Here is a 21,497-nt window from a genome sequence, read left to right as displayed (position 1 = left end):
GCAGAATCAAGAACTGACAGTGTACGTTTTATTATCTACTTTACAGAAGGAGAAACCAAAGGCCAGGGAAATCAGTCAACTTGCTTGAAATCTCACACATAGGGCAGGGCTGGCAGCAATGGGGGAAGGGGAGAGGAGAGGAGAGGGACTGCTGAGCTTGTCTTTGGCTATGTTGGTTGGAGTTGACCTCACAGAGGGACAGACTCCAATCTCAGTGGGCCCCGAGACTGTGATCTCCAGGAAGAAACAGCTGGGTCATGAGTCAGCCACAGGTGGTAGAGACTAGTCACACTTTCTCTGCACCTGAGTATCATCACCATGAACTCCTCACTCCAGGACCAGCTGATATTGGGGTGCCCACTTGCTCCTCCAAGGAAAGAGAACATGGAAGAAGGGAGTCTGAACACTAATGCTGCCCCCCCCCCCCAACACCTCCGTGAACAGCAGGGACAGAGAGCACAGCCCTGGCTCTGTTCTCAGTGAAACAGCTACCACCAAAGCCACTGGACACCTGAGAGCCAGCAATGGGGTAGGAAATTTTTATTTGCAGCAGTGAGTCGTAACATTGCCCCCAAGTGCCCCTGGGCATCTTGCCACCAGTACGCCCTTACACAGCCTGGGCACAGGGACGTTTCCCCACCCTGTGCCTTCTCCACTGGCCTCCAGCTCAGAACTACCTATTCCCAGCATACAGCAGAGGGCAGCAGAAGCTTGACTCCCAGGTGCTACTCCCACAGGACCCTCACCCCCTCCACCACTCAGCTTGCTTTAGAAGGCAATGCACCTGGGGCCTGTCTCTGTGGACTAGAGAGGTCCCAAGATCCCCCAAGATGCTCTCTAGCCCTGCTCTACTCTTGGCACCCACCCAGTTGGCTCATGTTTGCAGAGTCCCTGGCTCGGCCAGCTCTTGGACCCACCTAAAGGAGCCTACACAGCTCAAGGTCCAATCCCAAAGGTGGGGCTGAACGACAGGGTGGTCTGAGGCTTCGGCAGCTATAGTAAAGAAAAGCTGGAAGGCTTTTATCTGGGTGGTCTCCTGTCCACAGGTGAGCGGCATTCAGGATCAGAGCAGGAAACTCCAGTAAGAACAGAGAGCCCTAAGAAGAAGTCAGGGTCTGCTGTTGTTATTGCTTTGGGCAGAGGGGCTTTGCCCCCAGGAGATCAAGCTGGTGTCCAGAGGCTGGCACCACCATTCCCATCCTTATCAGCTACAGGGTGGGCACACCAGGGATGAGCAGAGGAGGGTGGGTACTGTGTGTCTTCTCCAAGAAGAGAGGCAAGGTGATGAAAGAGAGCCTCTTTAGGCAGCACTGAACCTGCATGTGTGCACACAGAAATGGGAGTGTCAGCAGGTGTGTGTGCGTGTGTCCATGTGTGCATGCAGAAGTACAGCATGGGTGAGTGAGTCCAGCAGTGTGAAGGATGTGGCTGTGGGCTGCAGGGCAAAGCACAAGTAGGTAAACAGACACCTGGAGCACCAACAGGAGAAACTGCGGAGTAGGAAGAATAAGCTGAAAAACAAGAGGGGGGGTGGCCCTGCCCTTCCTTCCCGTACTCCTTCCCTGGGGCCAGAGCACAGGGAAAGCAGCAGACCAAGGGGGGGCCTTCAGGTAGGGTGTGGGGCCGACAAGTGTCCACATATGAGAGGGCACAGAGTTGCTGGGTTGCCTGGTGCGTATACAAGTCTTCATGCTGATTACAACTATGACAAGTGGCTCTCTTGGGCCAGTCCACAGTGTGGCCCATGCTCATGGGGAGTGTGGAGGGTGTATGTGAGGGCATGTACACAGGTTGGCTACATGTGTCTTCACATGGGCACACATGCTGCTCACACAGAGACTTCTGTTCAGCCTCGAGTGGCTGCCCGAGGAACACAGAGGCCTCGGCACCCCTCTAGGCACTGAGATCCACCACTATGTGTCGGTACACGAGCGTCTGTCCCTTGAAGCTAGGGGCCAGGAGCAGCTGAGCATCCCCAGCAGGCATGTAGCAGAAGGCCCGAGGGGCCTGCACAGCCAGCTCCTGGAACCGCACAAACTTTTGGCGCCCCTCATCCCACTGGTAGATCTGCGTGAAGGAGAAGTCGCTGCCCAGCGCCAGGTAGCGGCGGCCACCCACGAGGAAGGGCTGCATGGCCAGCGAGCCCCTGGAGGGCAGGGCCTGCACTTCAGAGAAGCGGGTGCCCTCCCAGCGCAGGATCTTGGAGTCACCGATGTAGCGGCTGAGACACAGGTAGCTGTCGCGCCCAGCACGGAAGTGTTTCACAGCCTGGGCATCAGGCACCTGGGTCACCTCACCCTGGGCCACAAACTGCTTCTGGGTGCGGCTCCACTGATAGATGACAGGTGCCTGGGAGCTACTAGACACAATCAACCGTGGCTTGCCCTCGCCATCTACAAACTCCAGGTCAGTGTCACGGTGCCATGCATGCAGGGCCTGGTGGGAGTAGAAGCCATTCTGGTGCCAGCGGTAGAGGCTGGTGGCACCCGCCTTGGAGCTGTCGGCCACGGCAAAGTACCAGTCGCCGTCAATGCGGAAAGCTTCCAGGTCGTTGGGCTTGCGCACACGCTGTGGGTCGATATCCTGCAGCTTGGTGAAGCGTGTGGTGTTGGGGTCCCAGTGGTAAATGTAAGATCCACCGAACAGCTGGGCCACAACCACGTACAGCTGGCTGTCTACCACCATTGGCTTGCAGTGCACTGCAGAGGGGGCTGCCAGGGTGGAGGGAAGCAGGGTGAAGGCAGTGTCAGGCAGCCGCGGGCCCCCAGCCCACGCCATGCCCTCGGCAAAGGGGGTCAGTTCCCTCCAGCCCCGGGCCAGAACTAAGGCTCTCCCCTAGAGCATCCCTCCCCCCGATGCCCACCCACTTTTCACAGCTAATAATCTGTCTCAGCATCATGCTCCCTCCGCCCTTGCTCCCAGAGTTTAAATATAAGCTGACACTAAGCACAAAATAGGTATCCCTAGCTATTGACCTGTTGTTTATCCATAATGTCATTATTGAACTTTTATTGTGTGAAGTCACTGTGCTAAGTGTGAACACAGTTCCTCAATTAATCACTCCGAAGTGGAATCTATTATTTTGCCCAGAAGCAGGCTCAGAGTCTAAGTGACTTGCCCAAAGCTACCTGACTGGCCAGATGCCAGGCAGGGGAAGAAGGAAGAGTCTGTGCCTGTCCACAGCCTGGTGATAGAGCCAAGGTATACAAAATGACAGCTTGATGTTTGGATAGTTGTGTATGAAAACGCATTCTCCTAAGAACTCCTACTTTTGAAAGGGCCTTAATGTATGAGGACGTCCACACAAATGTATTTGTCAACAACCAGACAGATCTGACCCCTTCTCAGGCACCCAAAGCACATGGGGCCACACTCTTTACCTATCTTAGTGTCCCCAGTCATCTCTCCACCTCTCCCCTCTCCTTCCCCCCACCCCCTTTCCTCTCCTCTCTTCCATCCCAGTGCTGCTTCACCCATCCTCCTCCTCCCCTCCTCTCTACCCAAGAAAGCTCATGCTGAGCCCCAGGCTCTGGCAGTCACCCCCAAATCCCTTCCACAGCCTTGGTGCACCTGTGTAGATACTGATGATTCCCCCAGCACCCGAGCTGCAGCTCAGACCCTCCCTGCCCACACACCCAAAAGCACCTCAAACTCCAGCTGGCCATTACTGAGCAGATATGTGCCCCCAAACCTGGCCCTCTTCTCCCTCTGTGTTCTCAGCTTCAATTTGTGGCTTCACCCAGTCCCCCCCACCAGAAACCTAGAGCCATCCCCAACACCTCCCTGTCTCTCATTCACCCACAACTAATTAGTCCTGAGTCCTGTCAATCCTCCCTTCTGCCTTCTAATATAGTTTGTGTAGGATTGCTGTTATTTTTTTTTCCATAAATGTGCTATAGAATTTATCAGGGAGAACATCTGGCCCTGGAGTCTCCTTTTGGGGGAAGTTTTTGTTTTGTTTTGCTTTTGTTTTAATAAGGACTTTAAGTTATTTTAGAGATACAGGGCAATTTAAATTTTCTGTTTCATCTTGTGTCAGTTCGCTCCTCCTTTCTAAATCTATCTCTCCACCCCACTACTATTGCCCCAGTCCAGGTTCCAGCAGATCCCCCTAATAGTGTGCCCACATGACTTGGCCCATGCCAAGCCACTCTCCATGCCGCATACAGAGAGAGTGTTCTAAAATACAGGTTGGATTGGTTCACACACTCTGCTCAAAACCTGTCCATGACCTGGTCCTCATGTCTTTTGGGTTTCATCTGCCTCTCTCCACTTTGAACCATATGGTGCAGTCAAATGAGCTGCTTATGGTTTACACACGTACACATTCATACACTAAGCTGTTGCACTCCTTCTTGAATTTGCTCATGTTGTTCTGCCAGAATATACTTTCCACATTTTTTCTCTGAGGTAGGTATCCCTCAGCCTTCTAGATTCAGCTCAAATTCAGTGGATCCCAAACTGAGCTCACTAGCCACTCCCATCTCCTCCTTGGTTTACAGGCCCCACCCAGTTACTTAAGCCAGGCTCTTAGGCATCACCTCTGACTTGTCCTTCACCCTCACCTTCAAGACTCAGCTCAGGTGTCTGCTCCACTAGGAAGCCTTCCTTGATTGTCCAGGGTACACCTCTCCTTTGCGGTCCCAGAGCACCATGTACATATCTCCCTCCTCACACCCATCTATTACATGAATGTTATCTGTGTATATGTTGGCCTCTCCCCCAAAGACTGGAAAGTTATTACGGGCAGAGACCATGTCTCATCTATCTCTCTACCTATAGGAACCCACTGGAGAGGAACAATGAAGCCCATCCCCACCCCAACCCCTTAAAGTGGGGCCAGCACAGCCAGACTGGGGCAGGTACCTGGTATTCTATCATAATCTCGAAGCTGCCGTTCAACATAGTCCCACTTGAGGACGGTGCAAGCGCTGGCACCTGGCTGGGCCAGAGCCAAATAGAGGTCACTGGAGTAAAGGAAGGGCTCAGCTGATACTGCTGGGAAGGGCAGGGTCTGGTACAGCACAAAATCTGCAGGGTCAAGAAGTGAGGGGTGGGGTGAAGAAGGGTAAGAGCTTGTTGGGTGATAAGGTTGCTGGATTGCAAGGCCAATGTTGGGGGTGGTTCTGGCAGTGCCTGTGGGGCTGCCCTGGGGAGGTCTGCTGGGGGCATCTCCTACCTGTGGTGATGCAGTCGAACTCCCGCAGCGGCAAATCCTGCACCTTGTGCTCTTGGAAGCGGGGTGGGCTGGCGCAATAGATGGGAGCCACCGTGGTGTTGGTGTGCACCAGCCACTCCACCAGCCACTTCACTTTGCAGTCACAGTTGAGTGAGTTGCCCCGCAGGTCCCTGGATCATGAGGGTGACGGAGGGAATATAGAGAGGAACAGGCTCCCAGCTGTTCCACCCATCCAGGCTCTCTAGGTTTTTAGAAGTAGGTATAATCAAGGCCACTGCTGGTTGCTCACATGGCATCTTTGCACAGATTAGAGAAAGGTTCCCCTGGGGGTAGGTACACCCCTGTGGAGACATGCTTGGCCAGTGGAGTGGGAGCTGAGTTTTAGTCCCTACTTGCCTCCGAGGTCAGGGGCCTTTTGCAGTGTAGAACCTGCACAACTATGTTACATCTCAGTTCCTCCAGACCTTCCACAATCCTGGGTTGGTTTTCTTCTTGTGTAAGTACTGATTGATTGTGGCTATGCTCTAGGACTTCAGTGAAGGTTCAAATCAAACATAGATTTAAAAAGCACGTGTTTGGGGGCACCTGGATGGCTCAGTGGGTTAAGCACCTGACTCTTGGTTTCGGCTCAGGTCGTGGTCTCATGGTTCATGGGATTGAGACCCGCTGACATCATGGAGCCTGCTTAGGATTCTCTCTCTCCCTCGCTCTCTGCCCCTCCCCCCTTCAAAATAAATAAATAAACTTAAAAAAAAAACATATACACATAGTGTCTCGTGTGTATCAACACAGCCTTCCGGGAGGCATCTCCAAACCCAAGCCCTCCCAGCCTCTCAAGACCTTATGATCTTCCCAATTCTGGCTCCCACACCGCTCCCTCCAGGGATGCGCCCCTCTGTGGCATTGTTAAAAGAAGTAGGGCTCAGCCTTACAAGTCACTCAGGATGTCCAAGGGCCGAAAGATGTCTCTAGGCAGTGTCTGCAGATTATTGTTGGCCAGCGATCTGCAAGAGAGACCCTGAGTCACCTGAAGATTGTGGCTAAGGCCATAGGCCACAGGAGATGAAGGGCTTTGGTCTGGTGTGCTTATGTACATGATGTACTCACAGGTGTGTCAAAGACTTGAGTCCTCTGAAGGTAAACTTGGATAGTGCCCAGATGTCATTGTTCTCAATGAAGCTGAGAAAATGAGAACTTGTCTTAGATGCCACTCAGCATCCCAGACCCCCAACCAGCTATTTCCCTCTGCTCCATCTAGATTTCTGCCCATGGTCCTAAGCCAGGCTTCCATTCTGATTCTGGAGACATTAAGCCTGTGGTGACAGGGCATCCAGGCAGGATGGTTTAGGCAGAGGGATGGATGAAATGACCCTCTGCTCAAGTCCTGCAGTCAGAGGATCCAAGGGCTCTCCACTCCCCCCATCTTCCCCCAGCCTTCCTCATTTACCCTCCCCTCTCAGCCCACCCAGGTCCCAGCTCCCTCCTCCCTTCTAGTTCCCATTTCCCGGTTCCTTGCCACACACAGGTACTGCAGGTGCGACAGTCCTGTGAAGGCATTGTCTCCAATCAGAGTAAACTTGTTGGAGTTGAGCAACCTGGAGAGACAGAGGGAGAATTAGAGCTTCCAAGCCTGTGCCCGCTGTGCCAGCCCCCAGCCTGTTGCCTCACCCTGGGGATTCCTCACAGACTGGCTGCCCTGCCACTCCACCTTGGGACCCCAGCCCCAGCCGGGAGCCCCAGAGAAGCCCAGCAGCAAGACTAGCCAGGAACCCGTTCTGGTCCCAGAATCTTCTTCAAGGGTAGAAACAGCCAGGGGCAGATCTCTCCGGTCAAGCTGGGTCCTTCCCCACTGCATCATTCCTGTCTCCATCACCACTCTCTGCCTCCTACCCTCACCCCAGCTCACTCTGTCCCTTTCAGACTGGTGGTGAGTTTGAGGATAACCCACAGTGAAAAGGAGTTGGGGTAACTCACAAGCACCCTTTCCTGCAACTGACTCTCCAAACAGGAACATTCCCTATTACAATTCCACACCCTCTCCTCCCTCCCTTTCAACGCCCAACTCTTCCTTCAAATCCTGGTGTCAGGGGTCTCTATGATGACCCTTCTCCCTGCAGTGTCCATCCTATGGCACCAGCCCAAGTTACCGACCCCAGTTCTTTTGGGTCTCCAGAGGAGGCAAGTCCATTCCTAATTGGGCCCTAAATATCCACTCTTGGCTTTTGCATGCAACCCCCAACTTCCTTCTACCCACTGCGGCTCCCTTCACCCTTCCTGACTCTATGCTGCTGCACCTTTTGTGGCTATCCCATCCAGTAAAAGTAAGGGACACCTGCATCTTAATCTCCAATGGCTATCTTCATTTGCTCTCCTCCCCCCAGTCCAGGGTCTGCCCCCTTCCACTGCCCCACCCCCTACCCGCCCTTCCTCAAGGCCCTGTCCATACAGGAACTGCAGCAGTGGCAGGTGGGAAAACGCTCCATCCTGGATCTCCGAGAAGGCAGCATTCACCAGCGTCCTGCAGGGGACACCTGAGTCAGTACTGTGGGGACTTTGCAGGGACTGGGGGGGTGGGGGTGGGATGGGCGGGGTTCACAAAGGTGAACAGGGCAATTGTTCTGTGCACACTTGCCCTGGAAACCACTCATTTCACCAGCCTGGGCCACCCACCTAGGGCTATCTTTCTCTTCTCCTCATAAACTCATTGTCTTTCGTCTCACTATCCTCCCCTACTGCCTCCCTCAGCACCAGTGGCCCCAGGCTCAGTTTCCCCTTCAGCCAAAAGAAGCTTCCATCACCCACACCCTCAAGATCATCCAAACACCCACAGTGTGCTGGGTGCTGTGGAGGGATGGGGCACTGGGATGGCGGTGGGGATTAGCACCCTGCTTTCAAGGACCACACAGCTCATCTAGTCCCTGAGGCCACTTAACTGCAAGTGACAGGCTGGCTGGCCCAGTGCCAGAGTGGATGGGAGACCAGCGGCAGGCGTCTGTCCCCAGACAGGGCACTGTGTGGGTATATCCCACTTCTATCCCTCCCCCTGATTCCACCCTCCCTCCCCCCACAAAAAGCCTTTCTGCCCTTGGTGTGACATCACAGGCAGGAGCCCACATGCTCTTGTAAACAACCCCTCCCCCCATGTTCAGAGCCCTGCACACAGTAGGTCTCATTGATGCTGCTGGTGGTGATGATTCATTCTTGGCCATAAACTCCTGTTTTCCCCAGCTATGGCTGCTGAGCCTGCATGACTACAGAACTCCCTACCTGGAGGATGCCTTGAATCTCCAGTCCTGAGGACCCCTGGAGTCTTCCTGCTCCCCACGCTTTGTAGACGGGGAGCAAGGGTTTTCCCATCCACTCCCAGAGAGGCTCTTGCCTTCCTCCCTCTCTCTGCTCCCCCACCTCAGAAGCCAGGGCACTCACAGAGAGATGACCTCGGAGGGCAGGTTCCTGGGCACTGCCTTAGAGTCCACGCAGAAGGCGGTGTCCCTGGTGCAGGAGCAGCTAGGCGGGCAGGGGGGCGTCTTGGGGGGCCTCTTGGCACTGACTTGCAGCATCAGGCAGAAGCCGAGCGTGGACAGCGCCAGCAGCCGGAGCCCGGAGCCCCGCCTGGCCCGCAGCCCCGCCATGCTGACTGCAAGCAAGCTCTCCCTCGGGTCACCGGCCGCAGCCCCCTCCCCGCGCCTCTCCGCCACCCAGCGCGGGCTGGCACCTCCCGGCCACCGCCGCCAGCAGCCGCTGCCGCAGCTAGGGGCCCGGCTGCCCGCTGCGGAGAGCCGAGTCCTCCAACCCTCGGCCGCGGGCTCCGTCCCCTCCCCTGCTCGTTCTCGCGAGCCGGCTGGGAGAGCTGCGCGGGCCCGGAGCCGAGCGAGGGCTGACCGGCGGGGGCGGGCGCGGACTCCGGCGGGGGCGCGCGCAGGGCCGAGGGGGGCGGGGAGCGGGGAGGGGGGGACGGCGGGGGGAGTCCCGGGCTGGGAGTAGCCAAAGGAAGAAGTGGTTGCGGCTCTGGCCGCTGTATGCGCTACCAGCGGTCTCTGGGGCCATCTGCTTGCGTGTCTGGCACCCAGAGGGTCTGTCGTGAGCGCAGGTGTGCGAGGTATACATGTGCATCCTATGATGGCATGACTGTGCACGCGTACACACCTGCCTCTGCACGGGAACGGGCACAATCTCCCTGCTGCGGGCATTTCTGCGTTGTGGGTCCACGTGCTCTGTGTGCCTGTATATCTGTCCTGGCCCTTAGGGGACACATCCTCTAAACAAGAGTTCATGGGTGTGTCATAAGCGCCATGTATGTGCATCTGTGTTCTTTTGTTTCCAAGAGCCAGTGAACAGAATGTGCCTGTGTGTCTCTGTGGGAAAAGGGAAATGTTTGTCACTGAGTTGGACTGGGAGCGTGTGGAATTCTGGAACATATCTCACTACCCAACCACAGACTGTTGAAGCTGGGAAGAGCTTTGGGTGTTTTCCAGTCCATCTCTTTGTCACAAATGAGGAAACTGAGGCCCAAACTTGGAGGAAAGCAGCCAAGCTTTCCACAGCAGATGTCACATCCACTGTGTGGTGTGCCCTCTAGGCATGTAACCCTTCCAACCTTTTGAGGATGATAGTAAGCCCCCTTTTACAGATAAGAGGAGTGAGGCTGATAGTACCTGAAGAAAGCGACAGAACCAGGATTTCAACCCACAGTGCCCAATGCCAAAGTTCACAGTCATACTTCTACACCAGGAGTCTTCAAAGTGTGGTCCAGGGAGTCCAGGGGGCCTTGAGAACCTTCCAGGGAGTCGCTGAGGTCAAAACAATTGTCCTAATAATGTTAGAACATAATTTCACCTTTTCACTTTCATGCTTTCACAAAAGTATCCTGGAATTTTCCAGAGGCTACACAATATATCTTCTATTAAGCCAGAAATTAGGGGCGCCTGGGTGGCTCAGTCGATTGAGCATCCAACTTCAGCTCAGGTCATTATCTCACATCTCATGAGTTTGAGTCCCATGTTGGGCTCTGTGCTGACAGCTCAGAGCCTGGAATCTGCTTCAGATTCTGTGTTTCCCTCTCTCTCTGCCCCGCCCCTGCTTGTTCTCTGTCTCACTCTCGTTCAAAAATAATAAACACTAAAAAAAATTTTTTTAAGCCAAAAATTAAAGAGATTTACAGAGGGGCGCCTGGGTGGCTCAGTCGGTTAAGTGTCTGACTTCAGCTCAGGTCATGATCTCGTGGTCTGTGGGTCCGAGCCCCGTGTCGGCTCTGTGCTGACAGCTCAGAGCCTGGAGCCTGTTTCAGAGTCTGTGTCTCCCTCTTTCTCTGACCCTCCCCTGTTCATGCTCTCTCTCTCTCTGTCTCAAAAATAAACATTAAAAAAAATAAAGAGATTTACAGAAATGCAAGGCAACAACATTCTTGCTTCTAATTTCTTTTGCTTTGTAAAATAAATTTATTTAAAAATTATGTTATTTATGTTAAAACATAGAATGAGTTTATCGCATTTTTCATTAATTAATTAACATTTAAAAATAACCTAAACAAAAGCTCTTTGGGGCCCTCAGTATTTTTTAAGAATTTTAAGGGGTCCAGGGCATCTGGGTGACCCAGTTGGTTAAGTGTGTGACTTTTTTTTTTTTCCAACATTTATTTATTTTTGGGACAGAGAGAGACAGAGCATGAACAGGGGAGGGGCAGAGAGAGAGGGAGACACAGAATCGGAAACAGGCTCCAGGCTCTGAGCCATCAGCCCAGAGCCCGACGCGGGGCTCAAACTCACAGACCGTGAGATCGTGACCTGGCTGAAGTCGGAAGCTTAACCGACTGCGCCACCCAGGCGCCCCAAGTGTCTGACTTTTGATTGCAACTCAGGTCATGATCTGCATAGGGCTCTGCACTGTCAGGATCTTGCTTAGGATTCTGTCTCCCTCTCTCTCTGCCCCTCCCCAGCTCACACACACGCTTTCACTCTCTCTCTCTCTTTCTCTCTCTCAAAAACCAAATAAACTTTAAAAAGAAGAAGAAGAAGAAGAAGGATGTTCTCAAAATGTTTGAGAACCGCTGCTCTATACCTCCCTGGGGGTCCTCATGGGGACTGACTATACCAAAAGTTCACAGGTACAGGACAAGGGGAGACTTGGTCAGGTTGGCTGGGCTCTCAGTCTGGTATTCTTTCCACATCAAGCCAGGAAACTGAGATCAAGATCACTGGGTTTAAGATGTGTCCCCAGCTGTCCCCAGCCTCTGCCAGTGGGGGCCTCTCTGGTAGGAGCTTATGTCCATATTCTCTCAACCAGGGATGTCCCTTCCCTTTGATGCTCACTTGCCAATGCCCATCCAGCTGCCCGTGCTGCCCTCCCATGCCAGCTTGTGGGAATACAAGCAATGGGGGTGGGGAACGTGGTTGGGGCAGCTGGGCAGCCGTCCCCACTGGTCCCTGGCACGGCTCTGCCCAGCACACAAAGGGCAGAGTGAATCTTGTCCTAACCCCTGCAGCTGAAGAGCTGGAAGGAAGAAAAGAGGAGGCACACATAAAAGGAGTGGCTACCATAGGGCTTACATCACCCAAGGTTCTCCCAGAGGGATTTAACCTGGAGACAGACAAAAAGAGGGAGTCTGGGTCCTACTGTCAGCTAATGAGAAGAGATGTCTTGGGGGGGCGGTCAGCGAAGTAGATGATGATAATCATGATGATCAGCTTGATGATGTCATTGAATCCTCACAAGAGCTTGGAGAGAGAGACAGAATGGGCAGACTGGTCCCATTTCACAGTTGTCCACACTAAAGCCTAGAAAGGCAGAATGACTCCTTTAGGGTCCCAGAGCTGTCAGTGAAGCATTGCAATGTCCACATACTGCAGGAACAAACTATCGACTGTTGGCCAAGAGCCACTTGATGTTTGGCTATACCACTGAATATAATTCCATGTTGGCTGTGTGCATGCTCCTTGCCCTGCAACAGATACACAGAATCCTCGGGGGAGCATGGTCTCAGGGCCAGTCCCAGGGAACATAGGGCAACAATAAGCACCCACATAGCTGAGGAGCACAGCAGTGGATGCTAACTGGCAGGTTAAAGAGCAGCAGGAGACTGGGAGATTTTGGAGGAGGGATGGGGCACCGCCTGGAGTGGTGTGGTCACAGAGCAGGTGCGATTGGCTCTTGTCTGGCCTTTTAGGGTGGGTGGCTCTCAGAGAGGTGGAGAGGCATCAAGGGTGGTATTTCCAGGGGAGAAAAATGGCCTCAGTAATGACCAAGACATGAGAAGTCTACAACAGAGGGCTGTTGTTGGGGCTGAGGTGATAGCTATGCGTGCTCAGCTAAAGGTCCCTCCTCGCTTCCTGAGAAGGAAGACGAGGACCGCAAGACCTCTACTGGGTCAGTTCCAGAAGTCTCAGTGCTAGCATCTGGACTCCCCTTATGAAATTTGAGGGCAACGTTCTTTCGCCAATTGCTGAACAGGCAAAAACAAGTGTGTGTGTGTGTGGGGGGGGGGGACCATAAAGCTTGTGAGAATTACAGCCCAAGGGCAGCCTGCAGGGGAGACTGAGGACCTGAGAGAGCAGAGGCTTCTTTCCAACAGAGATTCCTTTCCCCGCACCAGCTGATGACGGCAAGCCCTACACACAGCGCCTGCTCAGAACAAGCTCCACAGCTGGACCATGCGGCCCCCTGAGATGCCCGCAGGGACCCCGAGATGCTTGCAGTCCTCCTTGTCTCTCCTGCTGGCCTCCTGCCCACCTGGCTTAGGCCCAGTGCATGTGAGTCAGCCAATCAATCCCAGCGTTGCCTGGACAACCAGGGGCGGGCAGGGGTGGGCACTGCAGGCAGCTGTCTCCTACATCTGGCACCTGCTCACAGCCAGCCGAGGCTACACACAGTTGAGAGGAGGATGCTTCCCCCTCCTTCCTGGACCCTTCCCCACTTCACTCCTCCTAGGACACTTGCTGTGAGAGGTTTTGGCAAATATTTAAAGGGGTAGTTGGGGCTATTGGAGGGTGGTGGGAGCAAACACCCTTCCCTTCCCTCTCTCCTTCCCTGAGCTTCTCAGGCACTCTCAGCTCAGATGCCATGCTGTTGTGCAACCTGGAGGCTGAAGGCCCTCCAGCTGGAGAGAGGGTCCTTGTGGGGAAGGGCAACCTGCCAGTGCTGGAGAGCTGGGGGTCAGCTCATGACTGAATGGTAGGGCCAAGGTGTGGAGGGAGCCCCCAGGGCAGGGACAGGAACTGGGGGGAAGTGTTGGAGGTAAAGTGTCAGGAGGACAAGGGAGTTAGGCCTAGAGGAGTGAGGGTGGGGCTCTGACTTACACACTTATGGAAGTTCCAAGGTAAAGGCACTATAGAGACCATCTGGCCTGGCAAGTGGAGGGGAACCCAAGAGAAAGGATGCAGCCATTAGTAGATTTGGTTTAGTACAACAAAGCAAAAGAAGTGGCTTTGAGGAAGGAGATAAAGGGACAGAAGGGAGAAATAGAAGGTCCAGAAAGTGGATTATACTGGAATGAGTAGCATTCCCAAGGCAAATTTAGGATCTGAGGGTATAAAAAGAGGAACACAGAGGAATAGGGTCATAGGCAGCACCAAGCAGATGAGATTCAAGGAAGAGGGGATTGGGACCCCATCAGTCACCACACCCATCCCTGTGCAAGGCTGCTAAGGTATAAGAAAGAACTGTCAGGTGTGGAATCTGCTATCAAAAGCCCTCAACTTGATCTCTGAAAATGGTTACTATTCACTTGATGCAGAAAACCCACAAAATCATTCAAATCAAGAGGTTCAAATCTTTACATTCATTTTAAGAACACTCATGAAACTCCCCAGATCATTAAGGGCATGTCTATCTGAAAAGCCACCAAGTATCTGAAGGATGTCACTTTACAGAAGCAATGTGTGCCATTCCATCATCATAATGGTGGAGCTGATAGGTGTGTCCAGGCCAAATGGTGGGGCTGCGCACAGGGTCAGTGGCCTAAAAGGAGTGCTGGATTTTTACCGCACTTGCTTGAACATGCAGAGAGTAATGCTGAACTTAAGGGTTTAGAGGTACATTCTCTGGTCATCGAGCACATCCAGGTGAACAAAGCCCCCAAAATGAGCCACTAAATTTACAGAGTTCATGGTGAGATTAATCCCAGCATGAGCTCTCCTTGCCACCCTGAGATAATCCTTACTGAAACAGAGCAGATTGTTGCCAAACCAGATGAGGTTGCACAGATGAGAAAGATATCCCAGAAGAAAGTGGAGAAACAACAGTATATGACCGGGGAATAAATTCAGCATAGAATAAATGGAAATGAAAGTAAAAGCGGGGGGGGGGGGATGGCCTTCAGTTTACAAACCAGCCCAAAGCAAAGAAGGAAAAAACCACACATTAGTGGGTATGAATTTATAGCCAGAGGGGACAGAGTTTTCAGAATTAGGAAAAGAATGACCAGGGGCAAGTCTGAGGTTAGGTAGCAGATGTGCTGGAAGGGGCCAGGCAGGTGGCATACTTGAATTGAAAACGTGAGGCTCTCAGAAAAATGGCCATATATGGACCCCCACAAGGGATGCCGAAGCACAACCTGCCTTCAGCATTGCCTTTCTGGGTCCATAGGCACTGCCTTCTCACTCCTGTTCCTGGAGCTCATCCCTATGCATGAGAGAAATTCTGTTGGGAAATGTGGTGGACTCCCCATTGGGTTAGACCCCTGGCTGCCTGAGAGGTTCAAGCTGGCAGAAGAACAGGGAAAGCCACAAGACTGCAGGGGCAGGTGCCAGCAAGAAAGGCGGCCAATGCCAGGAAGACACCCACAGTGAGAGGCGCAGATTGCCCAAGGGCAAATTTGCTCAGTGTGCCCAGCTTCGCTCTTGCCCGGGCCAAGAGGACTCATGTGCCACGGCCAAGAGCCCTTAGGCGCTCTTGCAGCTGGCTTCTCCGGACATCAGTTCTGGAGGGCCAGGAACAAACAGGCTTCAAGGTCAAGGGCTTGGCTGGCAGAAGGGGCCTGGATCCTTCACCTCTGTCCCCTCTCCCTACTAGCACATATAAGATGCTAGTCACACTTGGGGGATGAGAGGGGAAGGCATCTTCAGCAAGATGGATGTGGGCAGCAAGGAGGTTTTGATTGAGAGCCCGCCGGTGAGTGTGACCGTGTGTGTATACGTGTGTGTGAGCTGGGCCCTGCTTCATCCAACCTCTCTGAGACTGTTTCCTCATCCAAATTCATTCATTTAACTAACCCACGACTGTGCTAAGTTAGGGCAGGGACACCAACCACCAAGGCACAGTCCTTCGGGGAGACAGACGTGGCAGCCAATAATTCCAATGTGAGGGGCTGAGAGCCACCACAGTGGTCAGTAGAAAGGGCTATAGAGAGCGCTGTGTAAGCAGCCACTACTTGGAAAGTCACAGGAAGCTTTGCAGAGAAAATGACATTTGAACTGGCTCTGGAAAAATAGGTAGGAGCTCACTAGGTGGAAGAGGCAGACATTGTAGGAAGAAGGGGGTAGTACGTGTAAAGGCGGGGAGGTGTGAGAGATTGTGGATTATTTGGGGGAACAGAGAGGGACTGGGCATGGCTGGGGTGCCAAGGGTCTGGAGGAAACAGCAGATGAGACTAGCAAAGCAGAGTCTCTTGGGTCTCTTCATGCTAGACTTCACATCTAAGCATTTCTGTTGGAATCCAGGCCACCTCTTCCAAGAAGCCTTCTCTGATCTCACCCTCTTCTGCATGTCCATAGCATTGGTGTCCAGCTGTGGGAGGGTATCCAGCTTGTGCAGGGAGAAGAAGGGCCAACTTCATGATCTCACACCTATCTCCCTGCCTGCCTCACCATGTCAGGACTACTCAGCAGCCCCCCGGGGCCGGTTCAGCATCCCCTGCTGCCCTGTGAACCTCAAACGCCTCCTCATCGTCGTCGTGGTGGTAGTCCTTGTGGTCGTGGTGATTGTAGGGGCCCTGCTAATGGGTCTTCACATGAGCCAGAAACACACCGAGATGGTGAGCCGGCCTGGGATGGAGTGGGCAGTGGACACAGGACATGCCAAACAGAGGGGCTGAATGGGCTGGGTAGACAATGAATGGTCCAAGGGGACCGGAGGGGAGGAGGCAAGGGTGCCTTAATAAAGGACAGAAGCACCTGGTGGCAAATCAGGCTTGGGTTTTTGCACCAGGCCTGTTGCTGGTATGGCAGCCCGTTCTTTCCAGGCTCTCTGAGCTATCAGGGAAGAAGGGATTGCATTTGAGTAAAGAGGGCTGAGAGTGGACATGGGTGCCAAAGGGATGAGTGGGGAAAGAGAAATGTCAGTCCACCCTATGCCCTCCCCCAGGTCCTAGAGATGAGCATTGGGGGACCAGAAGCCCAGCAGCGCCTGGCCCTGAGTGAGCGTGTGGGTACCACTGCCACCTTCTCCATCGGCTCCACTGGCATTGTAGTGTATGACTACCAGCGGGTGGGTATACCTGGACCGCCTGATGCTGGGGACGGGGGGCCAATGACGAGGCTTTGCTAGACCCACCCAGCTGTGCCATTTCATGCATATCCATCTCTCCCCAGCCCCTAGCTCTTTTGCTTGCCCAGGCTGATCCCCAGATTCCAATATGACTGCCTTCGGTGCCTAACCTAGAGGGAGATAGCCCAGGATCAGGGTTAGGGAGTGAGTAAGGCAGGGCCTTTCTGAATGAACCCTGGGGTTTCTGTCCTCAGCTCCTGATTGCCTATAAGCCAGCCCCAGGAACCTGTTGCTACATCATGAAGATGGCTCCAGAGAACATCCCAAGTCTTGAGGCTCTCACCAGAAAGTTCCGGAACTTCCAGGTGGGTGTGTGAGTGAGGAGGAATAAGTTGTCTCCCTCCCAGGGCTGCTCGGAGGAGCATTTGAGATAACAGCTATTTGTCACCTGTAGAGCGCTGCTCCTTGTGGGCTGCCAGGTGAGTGCCCCTCTCCAGACTCACCTGTGTCACACCTTCCCTCCTATTCCCCAGCCCCGCCCTGATGCCAAGCTGCTGGGCTCAGCTGAGCCTCACCACTTGGGGGCTTCTGACTCCAGCACAGCCCCCTCTTTACTGGTAAGGAAACCAAGGCTTTTAGGAGGCTCAGAGAGATGGTCTCACATGCCTGAGGTCCCACAATAAGGGCCACAGGTGGAACAAAAACTCAGTTCCCAGGCTCAAAATCAGGTGCTCTTTCCAGGTCAAGCCTGCAGTGTCTACCTCTAAGCTGGGCCAGGAGGAGGTCCGTGATGCTGGCTCAGCATCCTCTGTGGACCTGGACTTCCTGGGCACCACCGTGAGCACCCTGTGTGGCGAGGTGCCCCTCTACTACATCTAGAAGCCCTCAGGTGAGGAGGTGTGACTGCCAGGGCACTGAGCAGCTGTGGCCCAGGAAGGCTTGGGCCACCTCCCCATGTCAGCTGACCAAGCAACAGGGAGGATCCACTGAAGCCAGGTCATCTAGGGAGCTCAGGGGAGGGAAGGTTCATAGATACCTCCCCCCAGTCTCTCTCCCTCTCATAATAAACAGTGTTTCTTTGCTTCTCAGGGCCTGTGGAAACCCCAAATGGACAGGAAAGATCCACGAGAAAAGGGTCTTTTGCAGAGACGCAGGAAGCTGCTCCTGCCCACACCATAGGGGCTGGTGCTGGAGAAATGGGAGCTGTGGGGAGAGGTGGGAACGGGCAGCAGAGATGCTCCTGGGGCCAGGGGGCTACTACCATGAAAGAATAAAGCAACGCGATTGAAAAACGAAGGGTGAGCCTTTTCTATCTCCCACACCCTCTCGCTCCCGCTCTTGGTGGGTGGGTCAGGGGAAGGGTAGGACCTTGGGGAAGCAATGGGGGTTTCCCCTTCCCACTTCGTCCAGGAGCGATGCGGGGGCGGGGGGGGGGGGGGCAGTGGCGAGGTGACTAGGCAATCCACGGGCTCGAGGCGCCCCCCAGTGGTGTCTCCCGAGGGAGGGAGAGAGACAGAGACAGCCAGACACCGAAAGACTGAACTAGAGAGACAGGGACCGCGATGGGAGAGAGCTAGGGTCCGAAAAAGGCAGAGACCGAGAGAGGCGGGCGGAGAAACGCAGTCAGAGACCGAGGGGGCAGAGGCGAGCTGAAGCCCGGGAGAGACCTGACAGCGTGTCCCGCTGCCCGGGACGGGGCTCGGGCCCGGCGCCCACGGGACCAGCCGCCACTAGAGGGCACCTCGCGGGAGCGGCCGTCGGCCGGGCACCCCGGGGCCCGGCGCCCCCTCCCCGGCCCCGCAGCCCCGCGCCCCGGGCGGCCGAGCCCCCTCCCGGGGCGGGCCGGCTCTCCGCGGTCCCCGCCCCCGGCTGGCGCGCGGCCCGACCCGGCAGAGCGCTGTCCGGGACCCGAGGGAGGCCGAGCTCCAGGCGAAAACCCGCCCTCCAGCGAGCTCATTTCCCTAAAAAGGGGGGGAGGAGGGAGGGAGGAGAGAAGGAAAGAGGGAAAGAAGGGAAAGGAGCGGAGAAGGCTGGAGGCTCAGGGAGAGAGCCGAGGAGCCGCGCAGGAGAGGGGGCGGGAGACAGGAAGGAGGGGGGCGAGGACAGGGAAGGGGGAGAGGTAGAGACGCGCGAGGGGGGGGGCTGGGTAGCGCGGGGAGGGAGCGCGCGGGCGAGCGGAGGGGAGCGCCCTCCCCTCGCCGCCAGTCCTCCGCTTCCCCTCTCGCCGGCTCCCGCGTCCGGGCGCGACCCGCCGCCGCCACCGCGCCCGCCGCCACCGCCGCCGCCGCGCCCTCCAGCATGCCCGGCGTGGCCCGCCTGCCGCTGCCGCTGCTGCTCTGGCTGCTGCTGCTCGCGCGCCCGGGCGGGCCACTGGACTTGGCCGACTACACCTATGACCTGGGGGAGGAGGAGGACTCGGAGCCCGTCAACTACAAAGACCCCTGCAAGGCGGGTAGGCGCCCCCCACCCCGCCGACCGGCAGGGGCGCCGGGGCCGGGGAGCGAGCAGGCCCGGCGGGGAGGCGCGGGCTGCTTAGGGTTTGGGGTTGGGGGAGGACAGTCCAGTGTGGGAAGCCGGGAGCTGCCTGGTTGGCAATGCAGTGGGGAACAAAAGAAAGAGGGAGAGAGGGAGGGGGAAGTTTGGGGGACTTTTAGGACTGAAGTTTTGCTGCTATTTGTGGAAGCTGCTGCCGCTGCCTCCTCTTCCCAGAGGATTCCTGGGGAAAGCTCTTTGGGTCCAGGGAGAAACCTGCGGCCAAGGAGGCTTTTCCTCCTGCAGGAAACTTTTCTGGCCAAACTCCCGTGTGTGTGTGTGTGTGTGTGTGTGTGTGTGTGTGTGTGTGTGTGTGTGCGCGCGCGCGCGTGCACTTTTCCCTTCTCCCCCATCTCAAGCTCCAGGACATTGGTGTTTTCCAGCCTGTCTGGGCTGCCCCCAGGCTGCACATCTGTCTGCCCAGGGGGTGCGGGAGGCCTGCATCTCTGAGCAGCAAGTCTCCTGAGGCCCCCACCCAGCCAAGAGAAAGAAGAAAGTCTTTCAAGGGATCCTCTGAAATCATGCTCCCTGGGTATCCCATGTGTCACCCCACCAAACACAGCAACCTTCTGGGACAGAAGAGACAGCTGTCAAAGTTAGAGAAGCCAGCCAGGGAGGGGGAATTACCTCTGCCCTTATGTGCCAGAGAGACCTAACAAGGCCAAGTTAGGGTGGAAAGGAGAAAAACACAGAGAACTCAAATACTGTATATCAGCTCTCTCAGTCCACAGACACTGGAGGCTAATTAGCTGAGGTCAGGGCCCTGGAGTGTGTGTTTGCGTATGTGTGTTCTTTGTCCATGAAGACCCCAAGTAACCCCTTCACTCCTGCTGGGCCCAGAGGGGTCCTGCCCCTGGAGTGACCAGATGGCCAGGCGCACAGGCCGTTTGCCTAATCAGGTGACCCGGAACAGGCTGCCTGGGACAAGAGAACACACAGGGCATAAGATGTCAGAACCTTTCCTCAACTTCCTGCCTCTGATTTCAGCCTGTCTCCAAATAGCCAGGGCCAGGGGCAGTGGCACAGTCCCTAAGGTTCTAGGAGTGCCTGTATGTGGCATAAGAGGTTGGGTCACTCTAGTCCTAAGCCTGGGCTCCCCACTTTGGGTGAATGGATCACAATAAGCTGCAAAGTAGGAGACCCTTCTTCCAGTGGGAGGAGCAGAAGCCAAATCTCTCAGCCCTTCTTCTCCACCCCCTCTGGATTGTGAGTGACCCAGACATTAGCCATCATCTTTCTCCCTGGGCTTGGGGTGGGCATGAGGCTAAGCAGATAGAGCTTGGCCTTTGAAGGCAGGCTGACCTAAGCTGTCAATCCTGGACCCACAGCTCATTAGCTCTACTGCCTGGCGGATGTTAATTATCATCTCTGAACTTGGCTTTTCTCACCTGTAAAATGGAACTGATAATATGTCTCTCTGTAGAGTTGGTGGTAAGGATTAAATATGAGAACATATATAAAACACTTATTAGAGATTAACACACAGTAAGCACTTAATAAATGTTTGCTGCCTACTCCCCTGTGTTCTGTGCCTCACACTCTCATTTCATTATTTTTTCTGAGGAATGGGCTTGGTTTTCAGGAAAAGGAAGTGTTCTCCCTGTCTCTGTCCTTGTATTACTTGTTTATTCTACTGGTCTACATGTACTGAATGCTAATATGTGCCTGGCCCTGGGCTTGATGTTGTGGGAGATACAGAAAAGTGTAAGACATGGCCCTTGCCCTCAGTGAGCTTCCAGTCCAGCAGGCACACAAGACGTGTAAACAACAGCACAAACCACAATGCGTTATGTGCCACCTTGGAAGGAAAGGACTTAAAGGCTCAAGGAGCCTCTTGTCCCTCTGCAGTCCCAGTGGTGATGGTGGCAGAGAAACAGTGATCACAGCAGGCTGGGAAGGTTGGAGGGGTGGGGGGTCCTCATGCAGGAGGCAAGGCCTTAAAGAATGGGTAGGAAGTCACTCTGATGTATTTCACTCCTGGTTGGAATTGGAGTGATTTTTGGAAGAGGCAGCAGGAGGCTGAGGGCTCTATCCCCAGTCTCGGATTTCATGCTAGGGTGGGGCTGGCTGAGTTGGAACTTCAAACAAGGGCTCTGGAGAAAGCTCTGCACCAGGGTGAAGTGAGGCTGGTGGGGAGCTGGGCCAGGCCTGGGGGGTGGCCGAGAGGGCCCGAAAGCCTGACAAGGCCAAGATTCAGGGTCAGATCAGGCTTCCCTCTTGGGTGTGACTAGTGCAGGCTTGCGTACCTCTGCCCTGACTCCCTAAGACCCCACACTGACAACCCTCAAGCCTTAGGTCCCTAGGCTCTTTTCTCTATGTTGCTGTGTCTTCTTGCCCTCTCTGAGCTCTGGTGGTAGGTGTACCTGGA

At 54.8% G+C, this 21,497-nt stretch overlaps 3 protein-coding genes and 1 pseudogene across 7 annotated transcripts in view; 3 read left to right on the top strand and 1 right to left on the bottom strand.

Annotated features, from left to right (window-relative positions):
- Nucleotides 1–525: 525 nt before the first annotated feature.
- LGI3 (leucine rich repeat LGI family member 3) lies at nt 526–9,031 on the bottom strand. Of its 2 annotated transcripts, XM_003984713.6 has the most exons (8): nt 8,606–9,024; nt 7,626–7,697; nt 6,703–6,774; nt 6,287–6,358; nt 6,112–6,183; nt 5,180–5,349; nt 4,867–5,031; nt 526–2,711 (listed from the first exon to the last, which is right to left on the bottom strand). In XM_003984713.6, exons 1-8 carry the CDS (start codon nt 8,809–8,811, stop codon nt 1,894–1,896), a joined length of 1,647 nt encoding a protein of 548 aa, XP_003984762.1. In that variant the 5' UTR covers nt 8,812–9,024; the 3' UTR covers nt 526–1,893. The 2 variants fall into 2 exon arrangements, with proteins under 2 accessions (XP_003984762.1, XP_019684006.1); XM_019828447.3 differs by lacking the exon at nt 4,867–5,031 and having other exon boundaries at nt 8,606–9,031.
- Nucleotides 9,032–13,234: 4,203 nt separating this feature from the next.
- On the top strand, nt 13,235–14,433 carry LOC102899287 (annotated as a pseudogene).
- A 695-nt stretch (nt 14,434–15,128) lies between these two features.
- SFTPC (surfactant protein C) lies at nt 15,129–17,893 on the top strand. 2 transcript variants are annotated; one of them, XM_019828445.2, is made up of 7 exons: nt 15,129–15,283; nt 15,987–16,145; nt 16,475–16,597; nt 16,852–16,962; nt 17,131–17,214; nt 17,339–17,486; nt 17,687–17,893. In XM_019828445.2, exons 1-6 carry the CDS (start codon nt 15,215–15,217, stop codon nt 17,474–17,476), a joined length of 684 nt encoding a protein of 227 aa, XP_019684004.1. In that variant the 5' UTR covers nt 15,129–15,214; the 3' UTR covers nt 17,477–17,486; nt 17,687–17,893. The 2 variants fall into 2 exon arrangements, with proteins under 2 accessions (XP_019684004.1, XP_003984761.1); XM_003984712.4 differs by lacking the exon at nt 17,131–17,214.
- An 886-nt stretch (nt 17,894–18,779) lies between these two features.
- Nucleotides 18,780–21,497, top strand: part of BMP1 (bone morphogenetic protein 1) — a 43,546-nt gene continuing 40,828 nt past the window's right edge. The window contains exon 1 of one of the 3 annotated variants that reach the window (XM_045055405.1): nt 18,780–19,049. In XM_045055405.1, the coding sequence (XP_044911340.1) occupies nt 18,896–19,049 (154 nt within the window). In that variant the 5' untranslated portion in view covers nt 18,780–18,895. The remainder of the gene's footprint in view (nt 19,050–21,497) is intronic. The other 2 variants (XM_023252511.2, XM_023252509.2) reach the window with 2 other exon arrangements.

The sequence above is a fragment of the Felis catus genome, chromosome B1 (assembly GCF_018350175.1).
Source record: "Felis catus isolate Fca126 chromosome B1, F.catus_Fca126_mat1.0, whole genome shotgun sequence".
NCBI lineage: Eukaryota > Metazoa > Chordata > Mammalia > Carnivora > Felidae > Felis > Felis catus.
Note: the sequence above shows the minus strand (reverse complement) of the source record. Positions and strands in the feature narration are given on the sequence as shown.

Coding starts and splice junctions, on each gene's coding strand:
- LGI3 (XM_003984713.6), bottom strand. CDS start 8,811: ATGGCGGGGCTGCGGGCCAGGCGGGGCTCCGGGCTCCGGCTGCTGGCG. Junction 6,184..6,286: donor CTCAAGTCTTTGACACACCT/GTGAGTACATCA, acceptor TCTCTCTTGCAG/ATCGCTGGCCAACAATAATC. Junction 5,350..6,111: donor TTGGACATCCTGAGTGACTT/GTAAGGCTGAGC, acceptor CTCATGATCCAG/GGACCTGCGGGGCAACTCAC.
- SFTPC (XM_019828445.2), top strand. CDS start 15,215: ATGAGAGGGGAAGGCATCTTCAGCAAGATGGATGTGGGCAGCAAGGAG. Junction 16,598..16,851: donor TAGTGTATGACTACCAGCGG/GTGGGTATACCT, acceptor TTCTGTCCTCAG/CTCCTGATTGCCTATAAGCC. Junction 16,963..17,130: donor GAAAGTTCCGGAACTTCCAG/GTGGGTGTGTGA, acceptor CCTATTCCCCAG/CCCCGCCCTGATGCCAAGCT.